The sequence below is a fragment of the Falco cherrug genome, chromosome Z (genome assembly GCF_023634085.1).
Source record: "Falco cherrug isolate bFalChe1 chromosome Z, bFalChe1.pri, whole genome shotgun sequence".
Lineage (NCBI taxonomy): Eukaryota > Metazoa > Chordata > Aves > Falconiformes > Falconidae > Falco > Falco cherrug.
Genome location: NC_073720.1, coordinates 5,136,881 through 5,155,666, shown reverse-complemented (window position 1 = coordinate 5,155,666; position 18,786 = coordinate 5,136,881). Strand labels below are relative to the sequence as shown.

The 18,786-nt window shown below is 40.4% G+C and overlaps 1 protein-coding gene across 6 annotated transcripts in view; it reads left to right on the top strand.

The window, feature by feature from the left end:
- The window catches only part of SETBP1 (SET binding protein 1), a 262,812-nt gene extending 245,721 nt beyond the window's left edge, over nt 1–17,091 (top strand). For 5 of the 6 annotated variants that reach the window (XM_055698787.1, XM_055698786.1, XM_055698785.1 and 2 more), the window contains 2 exons: nt 6,621–6,788; nt 12,400–17,091. In XM_055698787.1, coding sequence (XP_055554762.1) covers nt 6,621–6,788; nt 12,400–12,956 — 725 coding nt within the window. In that variant the 3' untranslated portion in view covers nt 12,957–17,091. The remainder of the gene's footprint in view (nt 1–6,620; nt 6,789–12,399) is intronic. The other variant, XM_055698789.1, reaches the window with a different exon arrangement.
- The last annotated feature ends 1,695 nt before the right edge of the window (nt 17,092–18,786 follow it).

The window sequence follows — 18,786 nt, the reverse complement described above, 5'->3', positions numbered from 1 at the left end:
ATTAGTATGTCTCCCAGCATTTATGTGCCATGATGCCAGCCCTCCTCCTGCCCCTTTAAGAAATCTGGCTCTTCTCTAATCTGATGTTGGACTTGAGCTTTATTAGTGAAGTGAGGGAGAATGAGTAAATCAACTGTATCAGACAAGCCTCAGGACATCTGGAAATTGATCATTCTGCAGAAATAAGCACTCTGTGTTTATTAGCTGGGAGTTCATCACTATCACTTCTCTTTATCCAATTCCTAAGAGATTTCAAAGCTATCATCATAGCATTAGCTCTTCTGACTGTGCTACTGCAGATAAAGATCAGAAGATCTATCTAATGATGGCTTTCTCGGTCTCCCTCTTTCTTTCTCTAAAGCTATCCTGATTTAAGAAAAAAAAAAAGAAAAAAAAAAAAAGAAGTGGGAAAATAGCTGGAATGAAATAAAGCAGTTTCCACAATGTCTTAACTTTTTGCCTGTTGGCAATGAAAGCAATTTTAATTTTTAAATTATTTTTTTCAACACGAACTGGGTTTTATTCAGGAGACACATCCTGCAGAATAGAAAATCCCACATAGAAGAGGTGGAATTTGAAGTTTCTAATGTGGTAGTGGAAAAGGGAGGAAGATAAAAGGACCTAAAGCCATAAAGCAGTGCTGTACATTGAAAGTACAGTTATTTTTAAATGATAATACATGTCAAATAGAAACCAGGGAAATGAATTCCATAAGTTAGAAAGGTAATAATATTACTTTAAGAAGAATAATTACTTTCCTTAACTACATTTATCACATCGTAATTCAGTTCTCCCTTCTGGAATATGATGCAATGCCAAACTTTTGACTGATTTATTTAAAATTGGCCTTAAGAAAAGATTCACCCAGATACAAGGTTTTTTCTGGTCCTTTATTCAAGACAGAGGAGTTATCAAAATGCAAATACTATGACTAACTTAATGTTTAGATGTACATTCCCTTACAGCTGCATTGCGTAGCTGCATTATGCAAAGATACTGGAAGAAAAATCATCTGTATGAGTTTTTCTATAACAATGGTCAGATGCATAAACAACTTAAGTACAGCTGTGGATTTCCAGAAATCTGTGGGGAGGACGAAATACAATGCAAAGAACTCTCTAAAGAAAAATCTTCCCTGGCAGAAACTTCACCAAGATCAATTTTTATCAGCTGATTTTCTCTGTTTTCCAATGGAAAAAGTAATATTTATTATCTCTTTCAAAGTGGCACTTAGAGTTCCAGCCTGGGTGTGTGTTGTGCTATATTGTGCAAATTGGAGAAAGAAAGGTGGATGTTGTCCAAGAACCCTTCCATATAAGTGCAAGATGACAGAAAACAGATGAATGCAATAAGCAGAGTGAGCGTGATTTAACAGTAAAGCAAGGATAGCTAATTAATTCGTTTGTACAGAGCCTAGCACAATTCAGATAGACCACATTACTTGCAACATAAGTACTTAGGAACAACAATAATGACTAGGATTTTAAAATTAATGTATTAATTATCAGTCAGAGCTCATAAGTTGCTTAGCCAGTGAATGAAGAATGCCATAAATCTTTAAGAAAAAGGACAGTTTCACATCAGTGTTGTGTTCCCTGATACAGGCTTTCTGCCACTCTGCCCTGAACTAGAATAGTGCTTCTCCCAATTCACCCTTTCACTTAAGATCATCATGATTCCTTATTTTAATAATTCCATTACTGTTGTAGGTTATTGATAATCTCCTTGACATCTGCCCTTGCTTTTGAAGCTGTCCTTTCCCTTTGCCCTTCCTCATTAAAGAAATAATGATTGATTTCCTCCCTCCTTTGCTGCCTGTTGCTCACTTGCATACGCACATAGGACTCAGAAAAGTTAAGGTATGGGTCTTTCATGGGATGAAGCAGCCTCTAATTAAGGTATGCATTTTTTGTGGGATGCAGCGGGATCTAATTCAGAGGTTATGTGCAAAGATCAACAGACCAGCGATAAATAAGGTCTGAATCAGACTACCTCTATACATCACCTCGTTCTCTCTCTGGAGCAGTCGCAAAGGATAAAATACAGTGGAATTATGGAAGTGTGTGTGTGAATTTTAAACCCTGCCCCTCCTGTGATAGTGTTGCAGAGGATTTAATTTCATTTGAATCAAAGGTGGGTTGAACTGGGGGGTTCTCTTAGATAAAGCCTTCTGAACAGAGTGCCCCAAACGGGAAGAAAAAGTCTACACAAGGTGATGATACTACACTAGTGGGTCCGTCCACTCCAGGGATAGACCTCCCACTCCTGCAGCGTGAATCACACACTGTGAGCAAATCGCTGCACCTCTGTGGTTTTCCAATGGTGCCTCTGAGTCTCCGTTTGCACTTTGGTATCTGTGAAAGAAACCTGATGGTTCTTCGTCACTGGCTGCTCCAGATCCATAAATTACTTCTGGTCCTCAATTCAGAATGAGAATTTCAGTGAGGTGAGTGATATAGGCTGAAGAAACCAACTGCCTAAAACAAAAGACAGATGGCTGAACCCATGATTCACTGGTGATGAGCTGCAATTGGGCCACATAGACTTTGAAGTAATTCATTACATTTGTATCTCTTCTGTAGGGGGAGGATTTTCCTCTATGATTTGTATGACCTTGCTAAACCCAGATAGGTGGTAATTGAGCAGCAACTACTTCTTCAGAAGAAACAGAATAAAAATATTGAAAATATTGACTCACCCCAAAGGCAGTAAGCAGCACTTTGGTCTTTGACCTTTAAGCATCCTAGGGTAGTCAATAACCTGGCTGTTAGATGCTGTGCCTGCCACTGATTTTGATTTGGGAGTAGTTTAACCTTGAACCAAGATCCAAGTAACCACGGCAACAGGAAGTCGGTCTCTCCATCCAAGGAGTGGGAATCCATAAATCAAGGTCCCTAATGCAAACGCTGTGTGCAGGTAGAGATTTGAGAGGATAAGTGGTTTGTGAGGGATTACCTTTGAAAAAATGAATGACTGTCCCTTGATATGTTGAAGCACAGCTTCACAGAGACTTTTTTTTTTTTTTTTATCAATAGAGGTCAAGAGGTTACAGCTGCATGTTTTCATACAGCTCTTTATATAGGCCCTTCAGTTTAATTAGAACCAGATGTTGAATTTATGAGTTTTTATGTATTTTGAGCATATTATGAGCATTATTATGTACCATATGCACATGCATATATGTGCATGTGTATTGATACATACACCCACACATGTACACTTATTGCACACAAACTGCATTCATGAATTAATAATGTTGAGGCTCAAACTTGAGAACTATGGAGCAGTGAAACCTCAGTTTTGCATATGCACAGTTCTATAGTGCTCTGATCTCATAGGCATAACTACCTAGTCAAATATCCCAGCTATTCTAGGGGATGCTGCTTTATTCAATATATAATGCTCACCTAATGAACAGCTATTTGGTAGCTGGATTTTCCTCTCGTTATTCAGTGTGTGACATTATGTCTCATTTATTCCACATTTCTAAGCCTTGGTATGAATAGATGAATGTTTCATGAATGTTGATAATTTTATTTTCGCAGCACTGCTTTTGAGATGAGGGGTATATTATTGTTCTCATTTGCAACAGAGAAGTTGAGCAGAGAGAGGCTGAAGTTGAATTGATAGAATTTGAGGTGCTTAATACTGGATTTGAGGCTCTGGAAGGACATGTGGTCTAACAGGCAGAGACTCCTCTGCATATCTCCCTCGAGCAAGACATGACCAGTAATCCTGTCTCAGTCCTGAATATTCTTTCTTTCAGACCCATTCTCCTCCATTAAGTCCACAGGTTGATACCAGGTCACAGGTTCACCAGGACTCCTATCCCAGAGTGGATCATTCTGTAGACATGTCTTTCAGATGCCACAGTCCAGCTGTGCCTGAGTCTGCTGGAGATTTCTTCCACAGTTTCTGAGACAATCCATAGGTCTTTTGATTTTTCTCATTTCATGCACAAGGCACAAAGGTAGGGACTATTCATATGAGAGCCAAGCTGCAAATACAAGGGAATGTTGGTTGGCATTTGCAGAGGCTGAGCACAGCCAACAGACACAGAAGTGTGCAGCAGTTTCTGGCTCTGCTTTGAGATCTTGATCTCCTGGGGAAGAATGAGGAAAAGGCTGAGGTATTTAATGTCTTATTTTCCTCAGACCTTAATAACAAGACCAGTTGTTCCAAGGTACCCAGCCCCCTGAGCTGGAAGACAGGGACAGGGAACAGAATGAAGCTCCCAGAATCCAAGGGGAAATGGTCATAGACTCATAGAATCATAAAATTATTTAGGTTGGAAAAGACCTTTAAGGCCAGCAAGTCCAACTGTTAACTCAGGACTACCAAGCCCACCACTAGACCATGTTCCTAAGCACCACATCTATGTGTTTTTTAAGCACTTCCATGGATGGTGACTCCACCACCTCCCTGGGCAGCCTGGTCCAATGCTTGACAACCCTTTATATTTAGCATGTTAATTAACAACCAAGGTGAGGGTAGAAAACACACTCAAAAAATCTGGAGAAGGTACAAAACTGGGAGGAGTGGATGATATGCCAGCAGGTCATGATGCCATCCAGAGGGACTTCAACAGGCTGGAGAAATGGGCTGACAGAAACCTCGTGAAGTTTAATATGGGCAAATGCTGCAAAGTCCTGCACCCAGGGAGTAATAACCCATACCAGTACCAACTGGGGGCTAACCAGCTGGAAAGCAGCTTGGCAGAAAAAGGCCCTGGGGTTCATGTTGGACACCAAGGTGACCATGATCCAGCAGTGTGCACTTGCAGCAAAGAAAGCCAACAGCTTCCTGGGCTGCATTAGGAGAAAAATTGCCAGCAAATAAGGGAGGTGATCCTTATCATTTATTTGGAACTGGTGAGGCCACATCTGGAATTCTGTGTCCAGTTCTGAGCTCCTCAGCACAGTAGAGACATGGACATATGGAAGAGAGTCCAACAAAAGGCCACAAAGATGATTTAGGATCTGGAGCACCTGTCCTATGAGGAAAGAATGTGAGAGCTGGGACTGTTCAGCCTGGACAAAAGAAGGCTTGGGGGAACCTTATTTATGTGTACAAATGCTTAATGGGGAAAAGGAAAGAAGACGGAGTCAGACTCTCCTCAGTGGTGCCCGGTGACAGGACAAGAAGTGGTGGGCACAAACTGAAACACAGCGGGTTATGTCTGAACATTTTTTTGACTGAGGTGAACAGATTGCACAGAGAGATTGTAGAGTCTCTCCCCTTGGAGATATTCAAAACCAACCAGGCATGGCCCAGGGTAACCTTCTCTAGCTGACCCTGCTTGAGCAGGATGGGGTAGACAAGGTGATCTCAAAAGGAGCCTTCCAACCTCAGCTGCTCTGTGATCTTTTGGAATCTTAATGTAAATTAATAGCCAAAATATGACGCATTGTGTCTGAGGCCCATGTGCAGGCTAAGATTTGAAAAGAGAAGGCATTTATGAAGGATTACCTTGGAAAAATGAATGGCTGTGCGGGGTGCGTTGAAGCCCAGCACCACAGAGACTGGGAGAGGTTTCCATAATTTGGCAAAGACCCAACAGAAAGTCCTTACATTAGCAGACTTTTCTCTGGTCTCATGAGAGCTGGGCAACTAGATTTTTACAAAGCAGCAACTGCTAGGATTTTTCTAAAATGGGGAAAAAAAACCTTCCCAGTCTTATTGTAAAAAGTGACTGAGGCATTTCAGCTGCCTTTTCGCTTGGTAAATCTATATACTTACAGTTATATATGTAATAAGTATACACACACATGAACTCGCACAAATATTACATAGAAATGGGTGGATACACAGTCAGGTGGATTAGGCAGATCTAGTAAGTAAAATTTCAATCCCAGCAGTTTTAATTTGACACATTTACAAGCAAACAAAATGGTTTCAAACCATAAGAGACTTTGAGAAATATTGTTAAGGGGGGGGGAATCTACCAGCCCTGAGCACATAACTGTTATTTTCCTGTACTATTTGACCTCTTTGGTATATTTCTACCACTCATTTACGCTGCATTGTAATCCCTAGGTAGAAAAATGTATGACAAAGTGCTCTTTTTTAAAAAACTCCAATCTCTTTGATGAGCTGTAAGGTAAATTTTCATTAGGAAGCAAATTCCTAAAAAATAAGTATAAGCGTAATGTGCTTCAGACAGGGAATTACATATTGAGGCTGTTCCTGTTGCCTGCTCCTTACTCAGATGAAACACCCACTGAGTCAGGTCATTATAGAAGTATGTAAGTATGCGTGGAGAATAAACTACCCGGGGAACGATGAATACACAGTCCACTCAATAGACATATGAAACATGTCAGTACTTACACATTTATCAGGGGGCGTGTTTGCTTGGAGAAGAAAAAGTAGTAATGTGGAATTACTACGTTGGTTTCCCATTATTTATAGAGATCAGTAAGAGTACATCCTTAAGCAAAATTATCAAAACCAAATAACAATGGTGGTCTTGCTAGCATCAAGACTATATTACAGGCACATACACAGGGAAATATGAAAATATGTTGGCATAGCAGAAGAGCAACTGACTACTCTTTTTCAGGTATTCCCCAGCCATGTTACTTCATCAATATTCATCCAAATTTTGTTTCCTTCCCCAGGAATTGCAGGTCCCCACTTAAAAGCAGACCAGACTTCACTTCATAGTAAAATGGAAAGTTCTGCCTGTAACATGATGACTAGAAGGAAACCAGCAGCTGTTGATAGCGTTGCAATGCCAACTCCAGTATTATCTCTCCTACCTTCATCATCAGCAACATCTGAAGCAGGTGATGTTGTTTCCCTTAACCCCCTCTGCTTCTTCCCCATTTTCTTCCTTCTGGCACTGCGCTGAACAATATGTGCTTGTACTGCTCTTCCTGATTGGAGAAATAACTTCAAATATGCATATCTAATGTGATAATCAGGCTGTAATTTTTCTAACAGTTTCTTATCATGATCGTATTTTGGCATATCAAATGTATTTTACTCACGTACCACCACTTGTGCAATAATGAGGACACAAGTAGCACCAGCCTGTATGGTCTAGCAGGGGACTCTGAAGCAAGGCTCTTGGGTTCCTTTCTCAGCCCCGTTGTTCATTTATTTGAATGCTCCCACCCCTGTAGCATGAACATGCCAAATAAACAGTGAATAGCTAAGGAGCAGCTGAGATTTCTTTCTGCATACTTCAGTGATTTTAGCATAATATTCTGTCTTGCAAATGCGAAATTGTCTGGGGCAACGAACAGCGATTTAAAATATATCAGAATAAATAAGTCAGAATAGCATGTTTTTCAATCAACTTACATTTTGTGCTTCTATTTTGAATCAGATCAGAGAGATGATAGCTTTATACAGTCAGAAATTGAGCCAAGTCATTCAGACATCATCATGCCTTTTCTTGGGCATGGATAGAGAAGTTAATCTTGCATTGTGTCTTAATTTCCAGTGAGCGGGGGACCCACAGTACATTACCCTACATGCAGCCATTAGGAGTTCCATAGTCTTTCCAAACCTTTGATTCCACACTCACAGAAAATGTATTTGTGTCACTGAGTTATGGAATTATTACATATTTAATTATTCAATTGAAAGTGCTGTTTCAGTGCGCTCCTTTTGATTTTCCTCTTATTTCCCAAATAAACAGTGAAAACAAGGGTTCCACGCTGTAAAGTAACCTCTATACAGATAATTTTTTACATTAAAAAATCTTGATTTTGTGTTTAGTCTTTAATACTTTTCTATATATAAACTAAGGACAGATTTTTAATGCAGTGGAGAATGAAAGCACACAAATATTTTATGATCAGTTTCAAGATGAAAGTGTATGCTTGACTGCATAGTTCATTCTTTCCATTTTCAGAAGTCTAATTAAATTGTTGGTTTATCTGTAGCCCAGATGTTGAAATAATTTAGTTGAACAGTGAAAGAAACTGTGTTAATGGGAAAACAGGACAGTGCTATGGGTTTCCTGTAATTAATAGGGAGCTCTTTGAAAATTCCTCCATTCAAACCCAGTCAGCAAACTGAGCCCAGCTGTTGAGCAAATAGTCTTCTCTGTGCCATGTTCTTGCAAGTGGCCTTGGGTGACTCCAAAGGGATGGAGAATGACAGGCAACAAGAAGGATTTTAGTGCTGCAGACATAACAAAGCCATTCAAACTAAAATTAGGGGACCGATGGAGAACTTCCAAGAGGTCTGATCTACCTGGGCTCACCTCCTTGTTCAACACCACCGTGCTGGAGTGGGTCCTCCAGCCTGCTCTAAGCTATCCTTGGAAATGTAAATTTTTGGCAGAGATTTCTCTTTTGCCTCAGAAAGCTATTTCCAGCATGACATCAATCCTGCGTGACTTGCTGGCATGGCCTGCGGCCATTTCAATTTGTCTTTGTCCATGAGATGGAGCCTCACTGCATCCACATACCCCAGGGAGGGCAGAAACCCTGGGCCTCCATATGCCTTAAAGTGTTTATTTAACAAGTGTAAATATTTAAATGTGTAAAGCTCTATTTTAAGATTACTGTAGGTTATTGCTTGTTTGGGGCAACTAGATGAGGTTGTTTGGGAAAAGGTTGGATGAAAAGTACAAGCACCTGTGCTGCATCAAGTATTTCTAGTTTCTCTTCACTTTGGGCTCGATTTTGCCAAATAGCTTTAGGCCTTTACAGAGGCAGCATGCGGCCATGCAGTCTGGGGAAGTGTAGGGAGATAAATGTGCCCAGGCTAAAAAGTGTCCCTCCGACGCCTCTCCAGCACCTAGAGGTTGCCACCATGGTGTATCATCTCTGCAGAAGCATATTCCCTTTTTCACATGCGTGTTACTATTTAATACTTCCTCTTTAGCCCCTTCTAGATGAACTCCACCGGATAGAGCAAGATAAAAATCTTCCTCCCAAAGCAAGGTTTCTACACGTAAACAGCAACGTATGTGCAGGAAAAGAACAACAAAGCCTAAAAAACAACGCAGCCCAACTTGGGACCAGGGTTGGCCAGGGTCTGTCTGGAGAAAATGGGAAAGATTAGTACTTAGCTTTGCTTTTCAGCAGAGCAGTATATCACATGGCAATATAGGAAAATATTTTATATCAAAGATTGTTCACCAAGAGCTTCCAGATGAGTTGATAACACCTAATGGCTCTCACTTCAATAGCGGTTTATTTTGGCAGATCTCCCTGATATTTTGTCATATGCACACCTCATCAAATCTTCCCCCTGCAGACCTATCAGACTCCTTTCCACATAGTCTCTCTACACCAAATGTAGAATCAGATGTCCCTGACTCTTAATAGTCAAAATAATATTTGGTTTCCTAATACCTCCTTATAAAAAACCTGGCCTGAAAGCATATTATTTACTCAGTACATGCATTCTGACTATTGGCAGACTGTGTAAGAGAGCTCCAATACTTTCTAGAGCTTGTGAGTTCAGAGTCTTGCTAGGAAGAAAAGCAAAAGCATTATTAGTAGCTTCTAACAAGCTTACTGAGAAAGTCATAAACACCCCAAAGCATTTATGAAAGAAAAATTAGTACAGTAAACCAGCACAGAAGTTTGGGTTGGTTTTTTTTTTCTGAATGAGAAAATGAGTTTCAGTCCAAAAGGAAACAGACTGTCAGCTTGCAAAGTTTTAGGAGGGCAAAAAAGTATCTCAGCAATGTGAAGGAAGACGCTGAGAGTGGTGTTTAGCTTACGGATTTACACGTAGGTGTAGATATCTCCCCATAACTGCATATCAGTTCATTTCGGAGAACTGGGCAGTTTGGCAGTAAGCAGATCTTGCCTTTGCTCCACTCAGGCACTGTCTACTCACCATCAGGCTCCATCCAGGACACTCAGCGTGGGTGACTTGGACCTCTTGGGTGCCTAAGACACCCACTGGAATTGGCAGGATGAAAAGGAGACCTGCACCTTCCTTATCTAGTATCAGGGTGTCAGAAAGATGTCCATGGCCACCTTAAATGACATTGAGTTCTCATTTTAGAAACAGAGGTCATCCTCTACTGACCATCTAGACCAGATCTCCTCTGACTGTGATGGGGTGGTAACACTAAGCTGCAGAAACAACCAACTACAAATAAATCTCAGTACAGACATAAAATCTTTGTAGATGCTTGGCTAACGCTTCATTTCAAATTCGTTTCCTGTCCTTTGGCTTTCTTTGGAAGTTGAGAGTAATGCCAAATCTCCTGATTTCACCATGAACCTTGCATTTTTTCCTTTATTTCTGCTGATTTCCATCAGCAACTGAAAAATTTCAGCTTTATTTTCTGGGAAAATAATTGCATCTTGAATATGGGAATTTTAAAAAAAGTATCTTGGAAACGTTCCCTGACAATAACAACAAAAAGGAAAAGGTGGACAGTGAATATGAAGAGTGTGCCAAATATCTGATTTCTTAAATCTTCTGACCAGAAACTACACTCAGGATCTGCGAGGGACTCAGAGGAGTCGGATGCTTAGGGCTGAAGTATTGGGACTATATATGTCAATCACCAGTGAGGCCAGATGAGACTAATCATTTTGTGTGACACGGATTTAACCTTTTTTTGATCAGATGACTTAGAAATAGTTCACTGCCACTTGCCCTTAGGGCTCCTGCAACCACACTTTTTAGGGGCAACCTACGTGAGATGAATTTTGTGCAACTAATTAGCTTCTCCTGAGCAACCTGGATATATTAATTTCCTTTCTCTTTTTCTTTGGTACCAAAATGACTGCATTCCTCTTTTCTTTTGTCCTCTGTGAATCACAAACTGCAAGTGGGTTTTATTTTTATTTTTGGTGTGGGGAGTGGGTTACATATGGAAAATGTATTTTGTTTTGTAATTAATGAAAACCAGACATTGGGAAGTTGGCCATCCAGGTCTTTATTTATAAGAGAGCATATGTCTGTGTTTTGTTTATGACTCACTCCTACTTCTTGCATTGTAACTTGGGCTTGTTTACGCAAGCTCTTTGCTGAATCCAAGGAACACGGTGGTATAAGAGCCAATAATTTATTTTCTCCGAGAGGGGAGACCAGTGAGTGAGGTTTGTATGCTGAATCTGTCAGAGCCCATAGCGAGGAGGAGGAGATTCTACCATTTGACGGCTCCCGGTTATCTACAGAAAATGCTACAATAGCAACTTTATTTAAACTACCACTAGAAGATTAGCCTGTTAGCCATGAAGGGAGTGATAACCCCCAAACGGACTTTTCTTGAAATCTTGTCTGCTCTGGAAACTTCAAGGATTTCAAACCCAAATGCCTGCTTGACAGTCAGGTGTAAATTAAGTTTGCAAGTAGATGTGGGCTGAGGTTAATTTAGTGGGATGTTTTATTCTTTACTGAAAAGAAATTCTGGACTCCATTGTTTTGTTTCCAGCAGCGCAGAACTGATATGTTAGGAGTGAAAGAGAGTACCAGTTATTGCAACAGCAGAATTAATACATTCAGTTTCTCTCACAAAGGGGCAGTTACACAGTAAAGCTGTGTGCAAATCCTGAACTCTGAACAGGTGTAACGTTTGGTAAAGGACAACGAGACAATTTAAGAAAAACAAGCAAGGTCTTGTGTCCTAAGGAAGGTCTCATGTCCTAAGCAAAGGACCAGGAGCCAAGAAATGCTAGGTACTCTTTCCAGCTCTGACAATGACTCACAACGTGACCTTGGCAAGAGACTTAACTACTTTGGACTTCATTCAGATCTAAAGTAAGTGATCTGAACCGGGGGTAAGCTTACTTCGGAAGCCATTAAAGTCAATTATATGACTGAGTAGTTTCAGCTTGTATCTGCAGAGATGATAGTTAAAGAAACCCTGGCAGGGGGCATGAATTTGCCACAGGTGAAGTGACTCACACAGGTTGTCTATGCCCACTATTTTCAGTAACAAACACTTTTCATACTAACTGGCATCCATGGCAAGAATCAAAGGCTGGGCTGAAGAAATCAGGAGTATATGTTTGGGGTATAGAAAGTTTAATAATTATGGTGGGCTAATATGAGAGCTATGCTAAGCAGCCCTCTCTTCACTCCCACTAGAGGTTTAGAAACGAGAACGAAGCAAGCCCATGGTAAAATATTGCTGTAGAAAAGCTTTGTTGCTTTAGAAGAAGGGAAAGACAGAGAAAACTCTGGAGACTGCTTTAATAGTCAAAGTTGTCTTTTCATCTAGGACAGTAAAAAAAGAGGTAACAGCAATTCTTCTAGGACTGTAATAAATAATCCTATAATATATATATTTTTTTAGATTATGTTCTATGCAGAGTCCTTTCTTACAGCCATCGCCTCTTCAGTAGTCATCTTCAGCCTACTGGGCTTGAAAGTAGGCTGATCCTCATGACGCTGATAGCAGGCAAAGCAGAGTTTCCATTCACTGTCCTTCAACTTGTCCCTGTTTCTCTCCTTGTCTCCCAACAGCCAGCTCACCACTGAAAAAAAGGTTCAAGCGCCGTGAAATTGAAGCAATCCAGTGCGAGGTGCGCAAGATGTGCAACTACACCAAGATCCTGTCCACAAAGAAGAATCTGGATCATGTGAACAAGATCCTGAAAGCCAAGCGGCTGCAAAGACAATCAAAGACAGGCAATAACTTCGTCAAGAAGCGGAGGGGGCGTCCTCGGAAGCAACCCCTTTCCTTCGATGAAGACTCCAGAGACCAAATGCCCGTTCTGGAAAAATGCATTGACCTTCCCAGCAAAAGAGGTCAGAGACCGACACTCAACCCTTTGATATTGGAGCAAGCAGCCACTCAAGATACAATCATGGCCACCATCGAGGCTGTCATACACATGGCTCGAGAGACACCACCGCCGCCACCTCCTCTCCCTCCCCCCCCACCTCCGCCCTCTTTCCCTCCTCCCCGGATGCCCCGGATTGGGAAAAGGAAAAGCAAGTCCCCACAGGAGGAAGAGGAGGACATGAAAGTGAAGCGGCACCGGAAAGGCAGAGGGAGCGAAAGCGAAGGCCTTCCCTAAGGCCGGCGCACCTTGTCGGATGTCGGGTGCCAGTGGCGGGGCACTCCGGGACTGAGGGACGGGAGGCATGCGGTCCGCTCCGCCCCTGCGGCAGCACCAGACTCACTCATCCCTTTGGTGGCTGGAACCCGTCACGGAGAGCTGTGCCAGCCGGGGTCCGCATATTCCTCTTCATCACTTTGGCCCCAGCCCCCCAGGAAAGAGGGGGAAAGAGTGTGGGAAAGGTGGGGGCTAAGGGGGCTGGGTGTGTGTGTCAAAGCTGGGGAGAGCGTCTGCTTTGCAGAGTTTCCAAAACTAATCAGCATCTCAGCATTGCTGTTCTCGTACCGTACCCGGAGGCGGGAGGTCATCCTCACAGAGAGCTGAACATCATCACTAGGGCTGCATGCTCGACTCCGATTCTGTTTGGCGGGCCAGGTGAAACTAAGAGTAACCATACCATAGTAGAAATCACTGTAAAAAATTAAAAAAAAAGAAACAAGAAAAAAACCCAACAAAAAAAAATATGTAATTTTCTCAACTGTGATCTTGGTTATAATCTGTTTGATTTTTATTTTTTTTTCCAGTTTTATATACCTACCGGGCTTTGGGGCAGCATAACCCAAAATGCCTGACTCCTGCTAGAACTATATATTTCTTTCTCATTTACTTACCTAGTTACAACTAGCTGCAATATAGGCAATAGAAAAGTAGAGCCTTACACGCGCGCACACTCATTCCGAGTGCTATCCCAAGGAACGATGGAATTTCACAGCATTTAAAGTAAGATGTACACAGATACTCAGTTACGCTAGCATGTTTCTCTGAAGCAACTTGGCATTTTCAATGGCATGTCAAAAAGGGGTCATCCATCAACCAAGTTGTTTTGATGCTCGGTACATGAGTAGAGAACAGCAAGACACTTCTGGGGAATACAGTTATAGTAAACATGGACAAAATCACCAAAAAAAGAATATAAAAAAAGATAAAAGAAAAAAAAAAAAAAAAGGACAATAAAAATAGAGTAAAAAGACAGGGCCCAAACCTACCAGTTCTTACCACCTGCAATTCCCAGTGAAATTGATGGGAAACCCAGGATCAGAATAATTTGCATTGGGTAGCAATGCCTTGATACGTTCTTTTAAAGAAAATAGATAAAGTAGATTGTTTTAAAAAAATAGAGAACAAAACCCTATGGAAAATAGGTTCTTTCTTGGCAATTATTTCTTAAAAAAGAAAAGGAATAAGTGTTCTTATTTGAAAATAAAAATAAAAATGTTCAAAGGGTATCACCACTGCAATTGTATTAATGCCACTTTGGACATGTTCTCCAAGTTGTGGTTGCCTTAATAAACTAAAAAAAAATTTTTTTTTTTTTTGTACATAATGTAATTATAAAGCTCTCAGTCTGCATGGATGCAAACTGTGTGTGACAAATCGTCTCTTTAAATGGTCAGTTCAAACTGTACATTTCTCATTCGAGTTGTACGTTAGCCACTGATTTAACTTGGGTAAAATACCCGAGATCCATTTCCACAGCCCAGTTAAAAGGTTTAACTAAAACAAAGGCTGAACATGAAACTGTTCCATTGCAGTAACAATGCTTTTAAAAAAGAATTCCATTGTTGAAATCTGAAAATAAGTACTTTCAACTTTCTTTCATTTCTTTTTAAAGTCCTTCAGTACACTTAACACCTGGCATGGTAAGAATGGATATTAAAATGGGAGGGGGGAGGGAAAATTCCAGCAAGGGAGCGGGGATTGGAATTATTTAAAGATTCATAAGCCAACTGCTATTCCCTTTTTTGAGAAATCTTTGAACTGGTTTATTGCCAAGGAAACTTCAAATAGCATGACACTAAACAAAAAAACAAAAAACGACAAAAAAAACCCACAAAAACACAAACCTAACAAAAAAATGTCCCCGCAGAAAAATATTGTGTTTCTATTCTGCTATTTATTTACAAAAATCATATCAAGACTATGGTGTTAAAGGGACACTGTAAACATACAGCTCATTATTTTTAGAGACTGATTTTTCTTCTGTGATAGCACCTTAGTTTATTAAAACTGAATGCTTGGTGTTTGGATTGGGTTGGGAGGTTGGGAATGGGGATATATTTTTGTTTTAAAGTCTGGAACAAATCTTGAGATCCTACCTCCTTAACACTGATAAAACGGATCACAGAATTCTGTTTCCAATTTGTTTTGCATCATTCAACATACTCATTTGTGCTTTTTGTTTTCCAATTAATGCAGCTTAGAAATAAACTGGCCGGTCGCTCGTTCTGTTGCAACCAATTTTGCTTTTCAGTTCGCTTGAATTAGTACAGTGTTATTGACTGAAGTTGTCGGCCTGCAGAAAAAAATGCTTAAGCCACCCTTCTTCCTTAAAAAGCATTGGATTGAGGTCTGGTTGATTCAGAAATCTCTTGTGTTTTCCATCTCTCCTTTAAGCCTGAAAGTAGGTGACAGTGTTGCTTAAAACGTAAGAAATACTCTGTTTGGTATTCCAGGTAGCCTGTAAGATGAAACTAAGCCAAACCACTTATACTTCATTGTCAGTGACCCCTCTATTAGCACTGAAGGACATTTCAATGCAAAGTGAGTGGAGCAAAGGTCTGAAAGGACCAAATTCTGTCACTGAATGGCCATCAAGCTTCAAGAGGTGTCAGACCTTTACAGAGCGCTGATAAAGGCTAGATTTGGGCTGGACAGTGCACTGGGATGCAACAACCCCCACAGGGAAGGATCACTGGATGACCACTGCCTCCCATGCTCCCAAACTTCTGGAAAAAAAAATTCTTTTACCCTTCAAAAAAATACTATCCAAAATGTTGCTAGAGGCACAGTGCTTAAGGAGAGTGTCCGCTGAGAGGGTACAGCCCCGTATACCCTTCACTGAGAAAAAAAAAGATGTCCTTTTGGTCCTAGAGAAACTAAGTTCAAGACTTGGTAGCTGCAAGCTGTCAGTATAAGATGGGCTCTATCCTGATGCCCAAGGATTGTTTTTCATGGCATGAAGGTGCTGGTAGAGCGTGATACAGTGGCACAGCCTTGGTGGTTTGTCCAAACAACAGCCCAGGGCACCCAGTCCTGGCCGGTAGGAAGATTAGCTTGTTAATTTGTATGAAAGCAGGCTGAAAATACTGTTAGATGGCACTCAGAATTTGTGTTCTGCATGTTGCATAGTCTATAAAGATGATAAGCAGGTTGCTGACAGAATAATATTATAAGGCGATGTACTACATGCAGATCATAAAGGATTTAGTTTTAGGGCTTAAGGCTAAAATCCCACTCCTGCAGTTTATTACCCAACAATATTCCAGTAATGAGCTTTTTGATATTTTTTTTTCCTACCACTAGGAAGATTTACTGAGGAACTCTAAATTCTCTCCACACATTTCCAAGAACTGTATAAAACTGGGGTGAAAGCCCTTCTGCTTATTAAGACCAAAAAGACCTTTCAAACACCTCCGCTGTGTCACAGATTAACACACGTCTTAGCATGCTTCAATAAAATCACAAAACAAATATCATGTGGCTCTGAGCCATATGAAACGAGACCAAGGGTTTGCATCCCCTCCACAGGTCTTGTGTTCCTCGACCCAGCGTAAAATTGGGAATGGGGACAAACGTGTGGGGAGAGAAAAAAAATCAAACCAAACCAACCAGCCACTTGTGTCTCTGTAAGCTTCATACTGCCAGTTTCTTGAGACCTTTCAATATTAAATTTTCTGTGAAGCACCTTGCATGTTTTTGGGCAACTGTCAACAACAACAACAAAAATAAAAGAAAAAAAAAGGAAGAAAAAGGAAAAAAAAAAGAACAAATAAAGTAAGTGATAATAGTCACCTGCTACTAGGGTATCCTACAGCATGGCCCATGATTCTTCACTTGACAGCAATGCTTTGGACCATTCATGTAGAATATTCTGTTTGTGTTCTTACATTTTTTGGGTAGCGTCTGGTGCAATGAGGTGCTGGTTTGTCACTGGGGCTTCTGAGTGCTACAGCAATACGAGAAATAAACAGGAATTGTTGTTCCATACACAAGGATGTCCCTAACTCTTATTTTCACAGGCCCTGATTCAGGACTGCACTTAAGCACATTTAAGTAGCATCCTGAAGAGTAAAAAGAACAACAACAAAAAAAAGACAGAAAAAAAGGAAAAAAAAAACCAGGATGGTTTTCTGAATTGAGAAAACAAACATCATGCCCTTGCAATGCCTCTTCCTTCCATATCATCCAAAAACTGGGGTGCAGCAGTTCTGAGATAATTAGAAGCACATTTCAACAAAGGACACATATTTGAGATCTCCTTAAGATGCCTGCCTAGGTTGTATAAAACACTACATAGAAAAAAAAGAAAAAGAAAAAAAAATTAAAAACATGAAAAGAGCTGCCAATTGGACAACATGGGGAAGCAGTTCAATCCCATGTTGGTTTGTTTTACTTTTCTTTTTCTTTATTTTTTTAAGCTATTTCTTAAATAATAAATGCACATGAAGTGTTAAATATGTATATACTGTATTTCAAAAAAAATAAAAAAAAATCAAACGAATGGGGCACAAGATTGTTCTATAAGTCGTGCTGGCTAATTTTTAGTTTGTATTCATAAGTGGTTTTTAAAAGCCTTTTTTAAAGTGTAATTTGCATGTTCTACTTTGATTGTATGTAAACATATTTTAGAGCAAAAAAATGTATTTGTATTTTATTGAATATAGAGGCAAGAAAAAAAACTTGTACATTGTTTGAAATGTTCTTTTTGTAACAGTTTTTATTCATGAAGCATTTTTGTACATTTAAAAATGGATATGGACTTGATGTTCTTTGAGGCTTAGATACATCTGGCATGCTTTAATGTCATGCTCCTTCATGATCTTAGATGTTGGTTTTTAAACATTTTTTTCTAAAACAAAGCTCAGTCTTTTCGCTACCAAATCAGGTTAGCACAGTATAGAGCACTTAACTAAGAAAAAAAAAGAAAAAAAAAAAGTTAATCCTATTCATATGTTATTCATTGTGTGAAATTAAAGGAATTCAATTCAGTCTAACATGAGTTGTGAATTCTTTTGTCTTATTTTCCATCTGTTTCCCATCACTAAGGAGTTTAATAGCTTTTGGGATACTAATACCATGCATTCACAAGCCTTCTTTATGGTAATGGAGAAAAACATGCCTGGGTTCTGTGTTTTTTTTTCTTCTTTCTTTTTTTTATTATTATTATTTTTCCCAGAATATCCTTAAAAGTTAAAAATGGACTGTGCAATGGGCCCTGTGGACAGAAGGGGGATTCACACTTGGAGGCTGTGCGTATCACCAAACGAACAGAAACATCTCTGGACCCAGCTGTGTCCTCAGGCACCAGTATGGTAGTACTCACCACCCAGGTGGATTTTGACTCCTGAAGCAGATGGAGCATCCCTCTCCAGATCCCTGCAGAGAAAGGAGTCCTAGGGGCTCGGTTATGGACAAGGGGGTGACAGGAGGCAACCCTCTCCTCACTGAGCATCACAGATGAAGGGCTGGAGGCCAAGGGGTATTTTCCATTCTGTGAAACCTCATGCTGTGACTACAGGACTGGGAGCTGGTTTTAGCATGGTTTTACGTTTCTTTTCCAGTTGCTGCTAAGAGTGGTCAGCTGCCTTTGTACAGTCAGCCTCAACATCCACAAGTTCTTCTGCAGCAACATCAGATTTCATGGTTTTCTCCTCTTCAGAGAGGATCCACCACCCTCCCTAATGACTCAGCAATCTGCAGCTGGAAATTAAAGCTTGTTTCCTGGAGAAGGCAGTGATGCTCAGGCAGGACAGACGACTTGGTGTCTTCTCATGTTCTTCCCTCCTGA